The sequence below is a fragment of the Octodon degus genome, unplaced genomic scaffold (assembly GCF_000260255.1).
Source record: "Octodon degus isolate 3935 unplaced genomic scaffold, OctDeg1.0 scaffold00092, whole genome shotgun sequence".
Lineage (NCBI taxonomy): Eukaryota > Metazoa > Chordata > Mammalia > Rodentia > Octodontidae > Octodon > Octodon degus.
In genome coordinates, this window is record NW_004524668.1 from 4128084 (window position 1) to 4145936 (window position 17853).

The window sequence follows — 17853 nt, forward strand, 5'->3', positions numbered from 1 at the left end:
TTTCTTCTCCTTCTCCTCTTTTTCTTTTCTTCTTCTCCTTCTCCTCCTCCCTTCTTTTCTTCTTCTTCTTCTCCTCCTCCTCCTCCTCCTCCTTTTTCTTCTTCTTCTTCTTCTTCTTCTTCTTCTTCTTCTTCTTCTCCTTCTCCTTCTCCTTCTCCTTCTCCTTCTCCTTCTCCTTCTCCTTCTCCTTCTCCTTCTCCTTCTTCTCCTTCTCCTTCTTCATTTGTGTGTGTGGCCAGCTCAGCCCACCAGGAGGCGGGGCTGGCTGGCATATGGTGCTGGGGGATTGAACCACGGTCACTGTTCTTTGCTAAGCTTGTTCTAAGTAGGTGCTTTAGACCACTGAGCCATCTCACCAGCCCCCCATTTCCTTTAGAAAATACATTAGAGGGGGGCCTGCCCCTTAGCTCAGTTCTTTAAGTGGCTGCTTCAACAAAGCAATCAGGCTCTGGTTGCTGTGGTTTGATCCCTACAACTGAAGCCAGCCAAATCTGCCCTGAAGGCATTTGGAGCCAAAAAAAAAAATCCTAGAAAATACATTAGGGAAGTTGGGTGTGGTGGCACAATGCTGTCATCTCAGCACTCAGGAGACTGAGGCAGGAAGGTCACTGGGGTACAAAGGGAGCTCAATGCCACCCTAAACCGCATAGCAAGACTCTGACTCAAAAAGTCCGAAAGAAAATGTATTTGAGGCTTATTTTCTGCATGCTTTGGCCTCTATAGAATAAATCAGCCATTGGCCCTAATCATTCTATACATGAAAATGAGTTGACAGTCCTGAGGCTTGGGTTTTCCAAAACCATTGAGATTGATTGTCCTCTCATTTGAGAAGTTACCTGCATTTGGGTGTTGACACATATAGGTGGCGGCTGGGTGGTTTGGCCACACGTGGTTTTCTGCATTTGAGGATTTAGCCCAAGTCCTTGCACATGCTAGGCAAGTACTACTGCAGAGCTATGCCTCCTAGCTGTAGTTGAGGGTTTTTTTAGTGGTTAGTAAATTTTCTCATACATGAAGTGCATTAAAAATTGTTAAGGGGGGCTGGGGAGATAGCTCAGTAGAATAAGTGCTTGCCTGGCAAGCGCAAGGACCTGAGTCTGAGTTCAATCCCCATTCCCACAAAAAAAAAAAAAAAATTGTTAGGGTATTTAATTTGGAAAACTCATGGATGACTGTCCTAACGTGATAAAAAATTTTGTTGTTCCTGTTCCCAGGACACAGATCTATAAATGGCAGTGAGATATTATTAGAAATACAGGAAGCGCAGAAAATGAAAGAGAAATGTTAATGTGAATAGCTGTGTTCTTATTATGTATTATGTTTTTTAGAGTTAATGTCTTATGCGTTAGGTCTTCTACTCAGCCTTGCTGAAAGTACGTAGGTGAAAATGACTTGACATAAAGATGACTAATTTGGTTTATGATGCAGTATTATGCATAGTTTGACTAGGATTAGAAGATATATAAATCCTTTTCCAATTTGAAGAAAGGACACCTTTTCTTGCATAACCTAAATCTTTAAAAACTTAAATGTCATTAGGATTTTTCTGTCTTTTTAAAGGAAAGATATGTAATACTTAGCAGAACTGCATAGGAATGATTTGAATCTAATTTTCAGAATTCAAGGTATTTTCGTTCAACATTGTGCAGAATTTCTAGTTGTAGAGGTGCACCTCTCTGAACCCCACACTCTGAAGGGGGATGAGAGCTAGATGTTGAGGGCATCGTGAGCTTCAGGACATGTCTCTGAACAAATAGCAAAAGAAGGTCTGTATGGTGCGATTCTGTCTCTTAAGGCTGAGAGGGCAGAGTAGCCAGGCGTTGAAGGCTTGAAATGTACAGTGAATGCTTGACTAAAATAGATACCACAGTAAAGACAGTAGTGTCTCTTACCTGCTGCTTGATTGTTTTATTTTATGTTCTATTTTTTGAGACTGGATTTCACTATGAAATTCTGGCTAGCCTTGACTCACTTTGTTGTAGCCCAGGCTGGCCTCAAACTCAATCTTGTCCTCCTTCAGCCTCCTGAGTGCTGGGGTTAGGAGGTGTGTGCTGTGACGCCAACTTCGAACCTTTAAATACCATAATTAGAACAGTTTTCATCTGTATTTCTTTAGATGAATCAAAAGAGGAAAGAAAAGAAGAAGAAGAAGAAGAATTAAATTTTAACGAAGATATTCTGTGTCCACACGGTAAGCTAGAATCTTCTGGTACTATAGTGAACCATAAATGTTTGTTCAACTCTTCTTTCTCTTAGGAACCAAGCCTAAGTGGCATTTGGGGATTTTTTTTTTATTTTTTTTTTGGTGGAACCAGAGGTTGAACTCTGACCCTTGCGCTTGCAGGCAAGTGCTTATTCTACTGAGCCATCTCCCTGGCCCAAAAATTGGTTTTATGTACTGTGCTTATGTTCAGTGTTTTCACTTTTTCCTCATGTAACTGTTAATTTCTATTAGCAGGTGTCATGCCAAACCCTAACCTTCTTTACTTAAAATGGTACCCTTTCCTCACTATTTGAATTGAGTGGAGAAGAAACGTTTTACTTGTGACATTGAATTTTTAATTTGAAAGGAAGAAAGAACATGAGTTGTTTCCTGTGACTGTGTGACTTTGTCCAGCTGGAACACTCTGGGTCTTTCACATTATTAGGGATTCTTTTTCCTTTTCTTTTAATATATTTGGTACAGGGTCTTAATATGCAGCACAGACTCATAGTGATTTCTCCTGTTTTCAGCTTCCCCAGCACTAGAATCACAGGCGTGTGCCACCATGCTGGACATGGTGGCTGGCTCAGTGTGCCTGGGAGCAGGGGTTCCGAACCCCAGTTCCTGAGCTTGCCAAGCAGTCACTTAGTCCACTGAGCTATGTTGCAGGGCCTGTTAGGGCTATTTATACATCTAATTTCTCAGGCATTTGTTGACAAGCTTATGAATGCTCAGTAGGAGGCAATGAAAGTTAATTGGTTTCTTCTCAAACTGGGGACTGAACTCCTAGCTTTCTCACTGAGCCACATTCCCAGCCCTACATTGCCAGGCAGTGTCACTGCGTCTCTAAGTTGTCCAGGCTTGCCTTCCGTGTTTTCCATGCGAACTCTATGGCCCTGCAGCACCAGCCTTACTGAATGTTGGTCTTATAGACTGGGCCATCAGGTTTCAAATAAATGTAGTTTAAAAACTCAGTTGTGTTGGGGCTTGTGAGATGGCTCAGTGGTCTAAAGCACCTACTTAGAACAAGCTTAGCAAAGCCCAGGGACCGCAGTTCAATCCCCCAGCGCCGCATGCCCGCCAGCCCGCCCCCTGGTGGGCTGAGCTGGCCACACACACACATAAATTAAAAAAAAAAAAAAAAAAACTGAGTTGTGGCAGAGCAGGAGGATATAGTATTTGTCTGGCATAGCTGAGGTGTTGTTGGTTTGATCCCCAGCACTGTATACACATTGCCATCACCACCACTTTTAAGTGCAATTCCTGTAGGCTTGTTCTCTCTGGGATGTCTTGTGGCCATGGTGCCCAGGCTGGCGACAAAATGCTTATGTGGACTTAAGTAATCTTTCTTTGGCCTCTGGAGTATCTGAGGATACAGTTCTATACTTCTGTACCAGGCTTTAAGTCCTTGTTTTGAGTTGTATTACTTGTGTTCTCCCCGTTCCCTCCCATCCTTCCTGTCCTCCATCTCCCTGCCCACCCTGCCCCCCTCTTGAGCCAGGTACTATGTAATTCAGGCTAGCTTTGATCTCAGTTTGTAGCCCAGGCTGCCCTGGAATGCACAACAATCTACCTGCTTCAGCCTCCAGAGTGCTGGGATTATAGATGTGCATTACCACACCTGTCACAAATGGTATTTTTTTTAACAACAAATCTGCTAGGTATTTCCAAAGCCTTAGTACTTTTTCACATAATAAACACACAATTTGAAGATCCCACGTGGATACTTTGTGACCCAATTAAATGTTGTTTGAAATACATTTTAGTGGTTGAGGGTCTTTTATCCATAATCTAAACTCACTTCTATGTTAGTAGTGGGGATTGAACTCATGGGCTTGTGTGCATGCTAAGCAAGTGTTCTAACACTGAACTACTTTTCTAGCCCTAGATGGTTTTTTTTACTAGCAAATTTTGTAGTGCATTATATTTAGTAAATTGAACCTCTCACTGCTAATTTATTATTTATTGGAAGATACTGTTTATAGGATTTAAATGTTTTTGTTTTCTAATTTATAAAATGCTATTGTGATAAGCAAAAGTTATTTAGGTCATAGGTATCATCCAAATTTTTAAAATCCTAGTAGATGTTAATGTGATAAGAAATGAAGGTTGGTTAAGATGCACTGTACATGTAGAGAAATGATGGTCGACTGCCTGCTAGGCTTCTGTAAAATTAATTAGTAGAGCCTGGTGTGTAGCACACTCTTTAACTGCAACTCTTGGAGGCTGAGGCAGGAGGATTGCAAGTTGAAGGCCAACCTGGGCTATATAATTGAGTTCAAAGCGAACCTGAGCTACACAGAGATTCCCCTCTTTAAAAAAAAAAAAAAAAAAATAGTTGCTAGAATTGTATTCTTTCTTTAATCATGTTAAAGTTCATCCCACCTAAATGCTAGTCACTACCAAAAATCCACAAGAGGCAGTGCCTCTTCAGTTCCTGTGGAATTCTCTGGGTGAATATGGGTGGGGTCAGTGCGAGGTGCACCAGCCCAGGCTCTCAGCTATTCTAGGCAGATGGTGTACTGCAGAGCTACATCCACAGCCCCTGTTCTGATTAACATATGAAAGTGTGTGTTTGTATTGTCAGGCCCTTCATTTTTGCCTGGTGGGATTGTAACATGCACACACAAGGAAAAAGTCCTACTTACTTGATATTATTTGGCAATACTAAGGACTGAATGCAAGGCCGTTACACTGAGCTGCATCATCAGCCCTTTTTTTAAAAGGAGGTTTTCATTTCAAAGTGTTGCACAGGCTGCCTTTGCTCTTCGTGCACCAGGCTCTCTACATCCACAGCGCTGGGGGTTCAGCGTAGTGCAGTGATTGTGCTGGGGTTCCACGATTGTGCTAGGAGTGTGCTGCGCAGTGAGCTACCACCCCAGTGCACTGCTCTTAAAAAAGGTGAAAAGGTAGTAGCCTGCTCTATACATTACACAGTGATTGGCTTGGAGTTCTTTGAGCTAAATCAGATCATGACTTCTACCTGTGGCTGCAGTGCATTTCTTCACCACAGGGATGTACTCAATGGAATTTAAGAATCCAATTAAATTTCCTTTTTAATGTCTTATTTGTGTCTGAGTATAGACTTGTTGGAGTAAGTGTTTATGGCCTCCAAGAGAATTTAAATGAAGAGCTTTAGAAAGTAGAGTCCTGTACTGTGACCAAAATTTCTTTGATAATAAGTATATTAAAATGAAAATATTCTTGATTGTATAAACAATTGTACAAGCTGGAATTTAGGAAGCTGCACTTTGTGATAATAGAAATTACGGGGAAGAGATGGAACACACGGACAATGTACTAGCTTTCGTTGTACTTTCTGTGGTGAACCTGCTGTAGTCATCACTCTGATTCTTAGGTTATTATGTGCGGTGTAGCTCATTGTAAGTGAACAGTGAACAAGCTGGATGTGGTACATGTCTGTAATCCCATCACTGGAGGATTTGGGACGCTGCAGGCCAGCCACAGGTATATAGCCAGACCCTTTCTTTAAAAAAAAAGCAATTCAAGGAAAGCCACGCTGGGAAAGGGACTGAGAGTGCCGCCTGCTGGGATCTTGGCATTCCTGAGATCCTCTGAGAACAGGCAAGGTGATACCATTGTCTCCTGGGAGTTAGCAAAGAAACTGGATCTTGACTCCTGGCTTTCAGATTGATTGGTAGATTGCATTATCACCTATCTTTGAATCGATAGTTTCAAGAGAATAGGCCTGTGAGATCTACACAGCCATGAAAATGTTGTTTCACTGCAGGCTGATTTCACTAACATTCAAATGGAGTAAAGTCAGCATGGGATTTTGACCTTTGAGTGGAGGAAACACATGACCCCTGCTGCGGCTCAGCCATCCGGGAGCCCTGGAAGCCTCTGTTCACTGTTGCTTGACTGGCAGGCAGGACTGAAGAGTGCATGCATCTAGTCATTGTGCATTTGGCTGTATCTCCTGATATTTTTTCTTTTTCCAACCACAGACTTAGGTTGAGGATTTAAGATGGAGATTGGTAGCTTTCTCCTTTAGAATTAAAATGAAATTAAACATTTAGAGAGGATTTAGTTTCTTTCTTTTTTTTTTTTTTTTTTTTTTTTTTTTTTTGATTTAGTTTCTTGTGTGTGCTCACATACGTGCATGAGTAACCAGGAAGGAGCAAACTGTAGATATTGTTGGAAATAAGACTACTGAGGAATTTTTCATAAATTTATAAATTATTTATTTGTGTGTGTGTGTGTGTGTGTGTGGCCAGCTCAGCCCACCAGGGGGCGGGGCTGGCTGGCATGTGGTGCTGGGGGATTGAACCGTGGTCCCTGGGCTTTACTAAGCTTGTTTTAAGTAGGTGCTTTAGTCCACTGAGCCATCTCACCAGCCCTCATAAATTTAAAGAAGCAGTAGTATTAGGAAATAGATTTGAGGATATATCTTTAAGTTCATAAAATAAGAGATAGGTACTAACTTTCCCCATCCTTTTTACTTACCCATACAATTGATTCTTTTTTAATCTCAGGGGAATTGTGCATCTCTGAAAACGAACGAAGGCTGGTTTCTAAAGAGGCGTGGAGCAAATTGCAACAGTACTTCCCAAAGGCTCCTGAGTTTCCGAGTTACAGAGAGTGCTGTTCACAGTGCAAGGTACTGAACTCTCCACCAACGCCGGGGAATGGCTCGCCACCTCCCCGGGGTGACTTGCCAAGAGCATTAACACGGTGTACCCGATGGGCGTGTGGGGAGGAGGCAGGCCGTCTACTGTCAGCAGGAGACAGCTGATTGCTTCGTTTTCTCTCAGATTTTAGAAAGAGAAGGGGAAGAAAATGAAGCCTTACATAAGATGATCGCGAACGAGCAAAAGACTTCTCTTCCGAATTTGTTCCAGGACAAAAACAGACCATGTCTAAGTAACTGGCCAGAGGTATAACGATTTCCACAAAGGGAAGAGTTTCTCCACTGAGAAATGACATTGACAAATTCCTGATGTAGCATAGGGCATATGACTGTGTGGAGAGAATTAATGTGTTTTTTTTCTGTGGATTTTTTTATGTTTCAGGATACCGATGTCCTCTACATCGTGTCACAGTTCTTTGTAGAAGAATGGCGGAAATTTGTTAGGTAGAAACCAGAAATTTCTTACTTTGGGGATGTTGACTTTAGTTGTTTTTTTCCTAAGAATTTATGACTTTTATTTGTGGCTCACTTCTTGGTCATGTTAACCAAGGTGCACTGAAAACTCTCTTTTCTATAAAGCTGAATAAATAACTGCCAGAAACCCATTTAGTTGCTAATAACCCTTTATGCTTGTCTTGTTTTTGAAGAACTATTTTTAAAATCTTCCTTTCTTCAATAATGAGGTACATTTGTCCTCTTTGTCTCACTTGCACAGGAAACCTACAAGGTGTAGTCCTGTGTCATCGGTTGGAAATAGTGCCCTCCTGTGTCCCCACGGGGGGCTTATGTTTACATTTGCTTCTATGACCAAAGAAGATTCTAAACTGTGAGTTTCTTCTCTTCATGTGGTTTTGTTTCTAATGATTAACAAAACGCTTGAGAATGCTCCCCGGGGTGAGCAGTTCTAAGCATGGAGTCATTCACTAGATCACAAGCTTTTTCCTTTTTCCTGTATTCGAATGAGCACTTTTCTTTCCAGAGACCAGACTGTTTCTCCAGATAAAGGCACAAGGCTGTTTTTTCTTTACTCCTCACTCCTCGACTTTCCAAATAACCAGAAGGAGCTCCTTCGTTCCACCCAGGCCAGTGGTAGCCGGCTTTGAGCCTCTAGACAGAAGACCTCTCCAGCATCATGTAATCAACACAGCCTTGGTTATACTTGGTTTTGGGGTTTTTTTGTTTTTTTTCTTCAGCTGCCCAGCCGAAGCATGGGAAGCTACTGAGCTGGTCACGTGAGATCCTTTATTTTGGCTAATCTCACTGTGTTCAGACTGGCTTTCACTATGTGGCCTTGGCTGGCATCAAAGTGGAAGCAGCGCTCCTGCCTCAGCCTTCTAAGTGCTGGGATTACAAGGGTTCAAGACTATCCCTGGATTCAACCTGGAATTCTAATCAATTAAATTCCAAACATGAAGCCCTTCTTGAAAGGACTCACCTGTGAACCTTACCCTTCATGTTGCCTCTTGGCGGGGAGGTAAAATAATTTTACTTTTTTGAAATTTTCTTTTTCTTCTTCTTTTTTTTTTTTTTTGCGGAATTGGGCATTGAACTCAGGCCCTTGCGCTTGCCAGGGACGCGCTTATTCTACTGAGCCATCTCCCTCAGTAGAATTTAATTTTTTAAATTAAATTTTTTTTCTTTAATTTTACTGTTTTGAGACAGGATCTCTCTGTAGTTCAGGCTGGCCTCGAGCGCAGTTTGTAGCCCCAGCTGGTCTCTTCACAGTGATATTCCTGCCTCAGCCTCCCAAGTGCTGGGATTACAGGTGTGCATCACTACACCTGGCCTGTAAAATAATTTTAAGACAACCTTGTTAAGAGTTGGTAGTATGTCTTTAACATTACTAGAAAAGCTGGGGAGGAAAAAATTGGAACATAAAAATCGCAGGGCTGGATGGGCTGGTAAATCAGTTCTGGAATGTGTGAAGCCCTGGGTTTTGATCCCCAGTGTTTAAAAGGAAATAAATTCTTTTTGCACCAAACTATTCATATCTGAAGAACATGCCTGTAATCCCCACACTCAGGATGAAAAAAATGAAACAAAAACAAAAAAGCCAACCAAAAAAAACTTAAATTCAAAGTTAACATAAATTTTCTTCTAGGTTTTTCCCTAGCTCTTCTCTCTGTTTCCATTCTTATTGTTAATGCCATACAGCATTTAGTGGGGAATACCTCTGATAAGCAAGTAAATTTGTCCAGTTTTTTAAAAGATTACTGAATTCAAATGTAATTGAAGGCTCCTAAATTCTTTATCCTTTCATCCACTTCTACCTTTTGTTTCCTGTTTCTTTCAAATTAAGCACTGTCCTAATTTTTGAGAATTACTAGTCTGAGAAAAGTCCTTTAAGAAGAAACACTGAAAAAAGAGAAAAATACCTTGTATTTACCCTCCAATTAGTTACCTTACTCAACTTGTTATTTTATTTAGTCAAGTTGATTAATTTAGTGTCCTCATTTATTTTAACTGCTGGTCTAACGCTGCTTTGTTTAGAGAACTAGACCTCATTGATACTAATGAATCTTTCCCCATTAGTGTCTTTGTGTTAAATGTAGGCATTGAGGGTTTGGGATTGAGTTAGGGTTCCTTTATTTTATTGAGAAACAAATAGCAATGAGACAGTTTCAAAACATGTTAGTAGGATAGTTACAATGATGAATACATTGCATATTGTTGTCTTTGTAGTAGTTATTCATAGTATAAGATGCAGACATGATATCCTGTCCAAACACTATTAGTACGAATCTTCTCATTGAGAGTTAGGGTTCTTAACTGCCATGTATCTTAAGGAATGTGCTTTTTTCTTGCACAGTATAGCTCTGATATGGCCCAGCGAGTGGCAGATGATACAAAAGCTGTTTGTTGTCGATCATGTAATTAAAATCACAAGAATTGAAGTGGGAGATGCAAGCCCTTCAGAAACACAGTATATTTCTGAACCTAGTAAGTTTTAATACTATTGCATCTGGTTTCTTTTTTTTTTTTTTTTTTTTTTAATTTTTTTACATTTATTTATTTAGTGTGTGTGTGTGTGTGTGGCCAGCTCAGCCCACCAGGGGGCGGGCTGGCTGGCATGTGGTGCTGGGGGATCGAACCGCGGTCCCTGTGCTTTGTCAAGCTTGTTTCAAGTAGGTGCTTTAGACCACTGAGCCATCTCTCCAGCCCCTGCATCTGGTTTCTACAGTTAAATGTTGATACTTATGGTGGGGGAAGAAAGGGTATTTCAATATTGTATCCTCTGCTTGAAATTAAAGTTGATATTGTTGGGGCTAATAGTATAGGCCCCTTACCTACTATTTAGGTGCTAGCTTCAATCCCTAGCACTGGGGGAAAAAAAATAGGTCTGTGGCAGTCTGGGCTACCCAGACAGCCTCTGCCATATAACATCTCATTCATGAGAATGAATCACCTGGTAGAGGTCATTTGCATACAGCAGCAGAACAATTAATGTAATTGTTTAATGAATATGCTCTTGTAAATTATATATGCTTTTTCACCTTCAGTCCTTTGACAGTGATTCCTCAGCCACTTGTGCCTTGCTTTTTTAGAGCTCTGTCCTGACTGCAGAGAGGGCCTTCTTTGCCAGCAGCAGAGGGACTTGCGGGAGTACACTCAGGCCACCATCTATGTCCACAAAGTTGTAGACAATAAAAAGGTACTTACTGCTCCTTCTTGTGACTGCACCAAGTAATGGTAAATCTTGCTATTTGGCATCAAACTTAGAATTGGATAGAGTTGAAAATGAGTAGTTAGGTGTGTGGATTTGCTTTGTCATTATTTGGTACATGCTTCTGAATGTTAGCTGCTCAGGGCCAAGAATGGTCTGAGTGCTGGGGCTGTTGTGATGGACACAGCAGACTCACTGAGCTCAGCCACACACACAGTGATTTCACATGGGACAAGTCTGTGCAGCACGTCTCGCAGGGTCCAGCAAGAGACTGACGGCAGTGAGGGAGTAGACAGGGTGGTCTGCGTAGAGGAGCATATTATTTGAGCTGTACTCACTATCAGGGGCACAGCTTGGAACAAGTATTGTAGAAAACAAAAGCCAAGAAAGCCTGAGTATATGCAAGCTGCATCGTAAGAACCACAGAAGTCACCCTGGCCAGGTGTGGTAGCAGGCACCTGTGGTTGTAGGCATGGGGTGTGGGGCAGTGACCCTGGCCATTGAATTTGGAGTCTTTTTGCTTTTTTTGCGGTACTGGGTATTGAACTCAGGACCTTGCACTTGGCAGGCAAGCACTTATTCTACTGAACTATTTCCTTGGCCCAATTTGGAGTCTTAAGAAGGGAAAGTTGACAGTGTGCATCGAATATTTTTATTGTATTAATACTGGCTATTGAGGATGTCTTTATGTGCAACTCTGGACATCTCAATCATCCCATTGTTTTATGGCTTCAAAACAAAACAGCTTGCTGGTTATCAGTTTTACAAAGAAACTTAAAAATTTTTCTTCATACATGTGGCATTCTGCAGCACAAGTTAAAACTAAGATCTTCATCTCATAACTATAATACAAGTATCTTTCCCCTAAAGTGTCCTTAAATCTTTTATACCTTTTAATACATATATACAGTGGTATATAGTGTGAAAGTATTCCAGTTTGTTGATGTTCCATTATTTTGAATCTAATAGTAGGCCTTCGAAGTGTCATACCCAACAATTTCTTTATTGTTCATTTCCCCATTTCATTTTTGGCAGTCCTGAGGGATTAAGTCCATGCTTCAGGCTTGAAAGGCAGTATACCTCAGAGCTACACCCCTAGCCCTGTTAATTCTTTAAAGTTTGAGCAGAGTCTTCTTAAGTTGCCCACATTGCTCTTGAATTTGAGATCTTATTACCTTAGCCTCAAGTAGCTGAGATTATAGGGATGTGCTACTGTGCCCAGCTTCCCTTCTCATTTCTTAAAGAGCTCTGTGACTCCTGTCACCTCAGCAGTTTTCAGGGTTTGATTGAAAAGGCTTGACAAGGGTAAAGTGCCTTTGAATTTCTGCAAAAAGAACATCATTATTAAAGGCTGATTATACCTGCTCATCAGAGACCTCTTTTTTTATGAGTGTTAAATAAAAGAGTAGTCACAAGGTTAGACTAATTTGAAGATAATAAAGAAAACAGCATAGGATTCTTGGTCCATCCTTCCCACCTGTCCTGTCACAAGAAAGGTGACTTTCTCTCACGTAGGCTGCAAGTCACAGGCACTGTGTGCCCCAATAACCCCTACCCTCCTGGTTGCTGACCTTGACCTGGTTCTCTCTCTGGTCCTGGCACATGCAGGTGATGAAGGATTCAGCTCCAGAGCTAAATGTGAGCAGTTCTGAAACAGAGGAGGACAAAGAAGAAGCTAAACCAGACGGAGAAAAGGATCCAGATTTTAATCAAGTATGTGTTGAACCTGCTTTTCATGTAGAAGAATCAGCATGCAGCCTTTCACCTCTCACCCCACATCCCTCCAGGCTGTGGACCTCTCTCTGTGCCCTTGCTAGGGCGGTGCTTCTCTCCTCCCACTTTTAGTTTTAGTGGCTTGCTATACCGCTGTCCTGATTTCTTGTGAAAAGCCATGGTTCTTCTTCCAGAAGTTTCCTCTTGCTATTCTTTCACATCATGGAATCTTGGTACATGGTAAAATGTATTTAACTCAGTTTCCGGCCTTACAAAATAAATAGTAGCCTTAGTAATGCATTATATGGAAAAGATTGGTCTTTCTTTGTAGTGTTAAATAACCAGATCAGCGGATGTGTTGTCTTCTCCTTTGTGTCAGTATAACATTTTCTATTAAAATTGACTTGTTTCTTGGGTTTCCTATTAAAATTTTCTGTCCCTGCCCAGAGGAAAGTATCTTAAAAACAGGAGATAAGATGAGCAAGAGGGGCCACGAGATGGCTTGGTAGAATAAGTGCTTCCCTGGCAAGCAAGAGGGCCTGAGTTCAATCCCCAGTTCCACAAAAAAAAAAAAAAAAGATGAGCAAGAGTTTGGATATTGTATGGTTTAGATAAACTTCAGCATCTCAGCAGGTCAGGATGCTGTGTTCATAGGATATCCTACAGATATTTTGAATTTTATTTTTTTATGGGTAAAATTTTTATATCCATGAAATGAGGTAGGCAGGTTATGGATAGCATTCTTCTTCTTTTTTTTTTTGAAATTTTTTATTTATTTATTTATTTATTTGTGTGTGTGTGTGTGTGTGTGGCCAGCTCAGCCCACCAGGGGGCGGGGCTGGCTGGCATGTGGTGCTGGGGGATTGAACTGCGGTCCCTGTGCTTTGCTAAGCTTGTTCTAAGTAGGTGCTTTATTTTTTTTTTTATTTTTTATTTTTTAGATGAATTTTTTTTTTTTTTTAATTTTATTTATTTTGTGTGTGTGTGTGTGGCCAGTTCAGCCCACCAGGGGGCGGGGCTGGCTGGCATGTGATGCTGGGGATTGAACCGCGGTCCCTATGCTTTTGCTTAGCTTAGCTTGTTCTAAGTAGGTGCTTTAGACCACTGAGCCATCTCACCAGCCCAAAGTAGGTGCTTTAGACCACTGAGCCATCTCACCAGCCCGCATTCTTCTTGAAAAAGGGGTGTGATGGCCATCTGCAGTGTCCATTGCTAAGCAGACAGGTCTGGGCTTGTCACCCGTATAGGCTGGTACACTACTTCATTTTTAGCATTTAGAAAGTTGTGACCCTTAAGCTGTCTAAGTAAGTTCGTTGTAGTTTTCCAATTGTAAAGAATAATGTCATCTGTTTCCTATGTCTTGTTGGTATTTCATAAAATAACCTTACAACACCTGGAAAGAGAACCTTACAATTTTGTTCCCCAGTCTGCCAACAGTTATCAGTCACTTGGGTTCATGTTACCCTGCCAAATTTATGCACTCTACAAAATTTCCAGCCAAATCTATACAGTCTACAAAAAAAAAAAAAAAAAAAAAATGTAGATTTTCAGTTTGGCTGAATTGTTTTCCTACGTTAAGTCATCTGTGCAGGTTTTTCCTGTGAGATGACAAACATTCTAACATGACTCTGCCTTCTCAGTTGGTTTTATGAGACAAATTCTCGCTATAGTTCAGGCTAGTCTTGAACCTCACTGGTTTTCCTATGCTGACTTGGCACTTGGAGTGATCCTGCAACCTCACCTTCCTAGTGCTTGATTACAGACAGGTACCACCATGTTGGGAGACTCCCTGTCTGTTGAGTCTGTAGACACAGCTTTGCTGCCCTCTGACCTGTTTCACTTTGGTTTTATGTCTTTATCACCATATTCCAAGGTATGTATTTTCAAATAAATATTAATACACATGCCATGAACATACACATTTGCACATAGAATTACATACCCATCTTGGTCAAAACAGCATTCTTATCTTGGCTTGAAGTGCCATATTGATTTTAATTACTGTCACTTGAGTATATAGTGTTGGGTTTTTTTGTTTTTGTTTTTGTTTTTTTGGGCAGGGTTTCATTGTGTAGTTCAGCCTGACCATGAAACTCACTGTATAGCCCATCCTGCACCTTGTGTTGTTCTTGCCTCAGCTTACAGGGTGCTACGCTCACAGGTGTACACTGCCAGGCCTGACTGTGTTAACACTAATTGTGTAGCTCACCTTTTTTCCTTACCTGTTACTGCTATTAGTCACTAGTTTATCTTCTATTCTTTGATAAACCCTGTTAAGGCTGATAGATATTTTACTGTCTGTATTTCAAGCTTACATTTCAGTTTTTTTAAGAGTTCTTTAGAAAATAGTTGGGTGTACACCTTAATCCCAGCACTTAGGAGACTGAGGCAGGTGGATCACTGAAAGCTTGAGGAGGCCAGACTATGCTGTAACGAGAGGGTTCAAGGCCAGCCTGGGCTACATAGGGGAGCCATGTCTCAAACAAGAAACATAGAGGCCGGGGAGATGGCTCAGTGGAATAAGCACTTACCTAGCAAGTACAAGGGCCTGAGTTCAATCCCCGGTTGCACCATAAAAAAAAAAAAAAAAAGGAAACACAGGTTTGTGTTGCCTTACAGGGACTGTGGATTAGCTGGGAGGTGGAGTGCTTGCTTAGTGTGCATGTGGCCTTGGATCCAGTCTCCAGAATTTCCCTTGCCCAACCCCCAAAATATCCTCACATCGTGAACAGCTAATTTTTTTTGAATGTCTGGTTTTACTCATTGTGGCCATAACCACAGCCATGTTTTAAAGTAGATGTGGAATTATTCTCTTCGGTTCAGACAACAGCCTTCACATTTACAAATACGATAGAGAATGTTGGAACATGGCTTTTTATACTGTAATTATCTTCTCTACTTCATAATTTAGCTCTGTATTCCCTGTCCTTATTTGGCTGTTGTAATACTCTAAGATGTTTAAAATATTTTTGGTTCACAAAAATAAAAAAAAAATCTCAAGCCCAACCTTTGTTTTGAAGAGTAGTCAGTCCCTGAAGAGCACCCTTGCCTTTTCAAAGTGTGTCCCTCCTCTCACTCTTTCTTTATGCCAGAGCTCTCCAAACATAGATGGCTTCTGTAATTGCTGTTGTAAATCCCTTTAATACAGAATGATGCATCTGTACTTGTCCTTAATGGACTTGAACAAATCCCTTTCCCTCTCCTCCACTAGATCAACCCAGTTCTTCTGTTATCTAAAATTTAGGTTAATAATACACTCAGTATTCAATGTTACTTAGGTAATTGGAATCCATCTAAAACCAGTGGGCTGGTTTTTATCAGTTAAGTTGGATTTAAATTTTGTGGGTTTAATGGAAAATAATTCCAGAAAAAGCCTTTAGACCTATTTAGAATCAGTCTTTAAAAATTATCTTTGTTGATGTTCAGAGCTTTGTTTTTTGGTTTGGTTTTATAATTCTGAAATAAAACTTGCTACAGATATTTTTTCTTTTTCCAGTGGCAGAGTATAAGTTAAGTTTGACCTTTTCAGCAGTTCAGATTGAGAGAAATAATCCATCAATTTTGAATTAAAAAAAAAACCTGCTTAAAAAGAGAAACCCTGCTAAGCTCGCTTAACATTTTCTTATGAATGTTGGGCTCAGCCGCACAACTGTGTAAACACAAGGGTAGATATGGAAATTAAGGTTTATGCTGCGCCTTGCCAAAGTACAGCTCTGAAAGCCACGTTCTTTTTGTCTGCATCCTGGTCAACCGCTGCTGCGTAGATGTGTGGAGCCCTGTTGCTAATGAGCAGGGGCATTTGCCTCCATGGTGACTTGAGCCACTCTAAGCCACTGTGCTCATCATGCTGACACTCAGTGACAAGTGTGCAACCAGAGGGAGGCCTCAGAGTCACCTCATCCAGATTTTATTAGGGCAGAGAAGACCTTTATTTATTTTTTAAATCTTAGATTCGGGCCAGCCAAATTGCTCAGCAGATTAGAGCGCCTGCAAGCAGGTGCAGGGGCCTTGTGTTTGATTCCAGGGCCTGCTATTCCAGCCCCTTCCCAGGGGCCACTGAGATGGCATTTGAGACTGGGCATGGTGGCACCCGCCTATAATCCCAGCTCTTGGGAGGCTGTAAACAGGCCGATCACTACATGTCCAATCTAGTAATGAGACACTAAATACCCTGTAGACCCCCTAAAACACAATAAATCAATAAATAAATCTTAGATTCATTCTCTGAGTTAGAAGACAGATCCTGACTGTTAACCACTTACACAAGTATTTGCCCTAACCTACCTCTCCTTGACATTGACTTGGAAAAAAGTTAGATTTCCTATCAGTTTTTTTCACATTCTGGATTTCAGCAGATTGCCTCCAAGAATCCATTCTTAAAGCCCTTGACAGTGTTGCATGTAAAAATGGCAAGTTGGGTCTAAGTATTTGACACCTCTAACATTTTGTAACAGCAGTTCTTAGGTGAAACTAAACATTGCACTAGTATGACAAGAGGCAGAATGTCTTTATTTTTTTGGAGAGAAGGTCTTACTGTGTACTTAGGCTTGCCTTGAACTCACTAATGGCATCTAGGCTGGCCCTGAACTCACTGATCCTACTGCCTCAACCTTTAGGGATTACAGTTTTGTGTCACCTTATGTGGCTAAAGTTTTTTTTGTTAATTTTGATTCTTGTGGCTGGGGAGATCGCTCAATAGAATAAGCACTTTCCTGGCAAGTGCGACAGCCTGAGTTCAATCCCTGGTTCTGCCAAAAAAATTGATTCTTGATTAAGGTACATTCACAAACAGTTCATACTTGTTATTCTCAAATAGACAAAATTAGAACTCAGATTACTCATGAACTAAATTTAGTAATTTTTCAGTTTCCTTCCTTCCTATTTTTGTATTGGTGGTTGGACCCAAGCGCTTGGTGCATGCTAGTCAAGTACTCTACCATGGAGTTCTTCCCTAGCACATTGTATTTTGAGGCTGGATCTTGCTAAGTAATCTAGTATGGTCGTGAACTTAAGAGCCTCCTGCACCAGCATCTCAGAGTTGTGCCCATTTAATTTTGCTCATCAATATTTAATATAACAGGGGGCCGGGGAGATGGCTCAGTAGAATAAGCACTTCCCTGGTAAGCGCAAGGGCCCGAGTTCAATCCCCGGTTCTGCCAAAAAAAAAAAAAAAAAGTAATAACAATGATTTAAACTGCTTGCATGTATTTAGAGGTATATTTCACTTAACATTTATTCAATTAGATGTGAGCATTTAAACTGTCCAGGATGTCATTGTGTATGTTAAACTTTACTACCAAGCGTCACATTATGGACAATTTCAGGGCTTTCTTTGTTTTGGATCTTTATTATAGAGCAATGGAGGAACAAAACGGCAAAAGATATCCCATCAAAATTATATATCTTATCAAAAGCAAGTCATCCGACGAAGTATGCGACATAGAAAAGTTCGCGGTGAAAAAGCACTTCTTGTTTCTGCTAATCAAACTTTAAAAGAATTGAAAATTCAGGTGAGGAAAACCTAACATTTTTCCATATCTGCTCATGACTTGAAACTATGTCTATTCCTGCTTTCTTTTGTGTTTGTTATCTCCAGCCTGACCTTTTAAATGTCTGCCTGCT

At 40.9% G+C, this 17853-nt stretch overlaps 1 protein-coding gene across 4 annotated transcripts in view; it reads left to right on the top strand.

Moving 5' to 3' along the window:
* Usp48 (ubiquitin specific peptidase 48) overlaps window positions 1–17853 on the top strand; it is a 96759-nt gene that overhangs the window by 64871 nt on the left and 14035 nt on the right. For all 4 annotated transcript variants that reach the window (XM_023722481.1, XM_023722479.1, XM_023722480.1 and 1 more), the window contains 9 exons: window positions 2117–2191; window positions 6700–6824; window positions 6979–7101; window positions 7237–7298; window positions 7570–7680; window positions 9664–9794; window positions 10400–10506; window positions 12127–12231; window positions 17586–17741. In XM_023722481.1, coding sequence (XP_023578249.1) covers window positions 2117–2191; window positions 6700–6824; window positions 6979–7101; window positions 7237–7298; window positions 7570–7680; window positions 9664–9794; window positions 10400–10506; window positions 12127–12231; window positions 17586–17741 — 995 coding nt within the window. The remainder of the gene's footprint in view (window positions 1–2116; window positions 2192–6699; window positions 6825–6978; window positions 7102–7236; window positions 7299–7569; window positions 7681–9663; window positions 9795–10399; window positions 10507–12126; window positions 12232–17585; window positions 17742–17853) is intronic.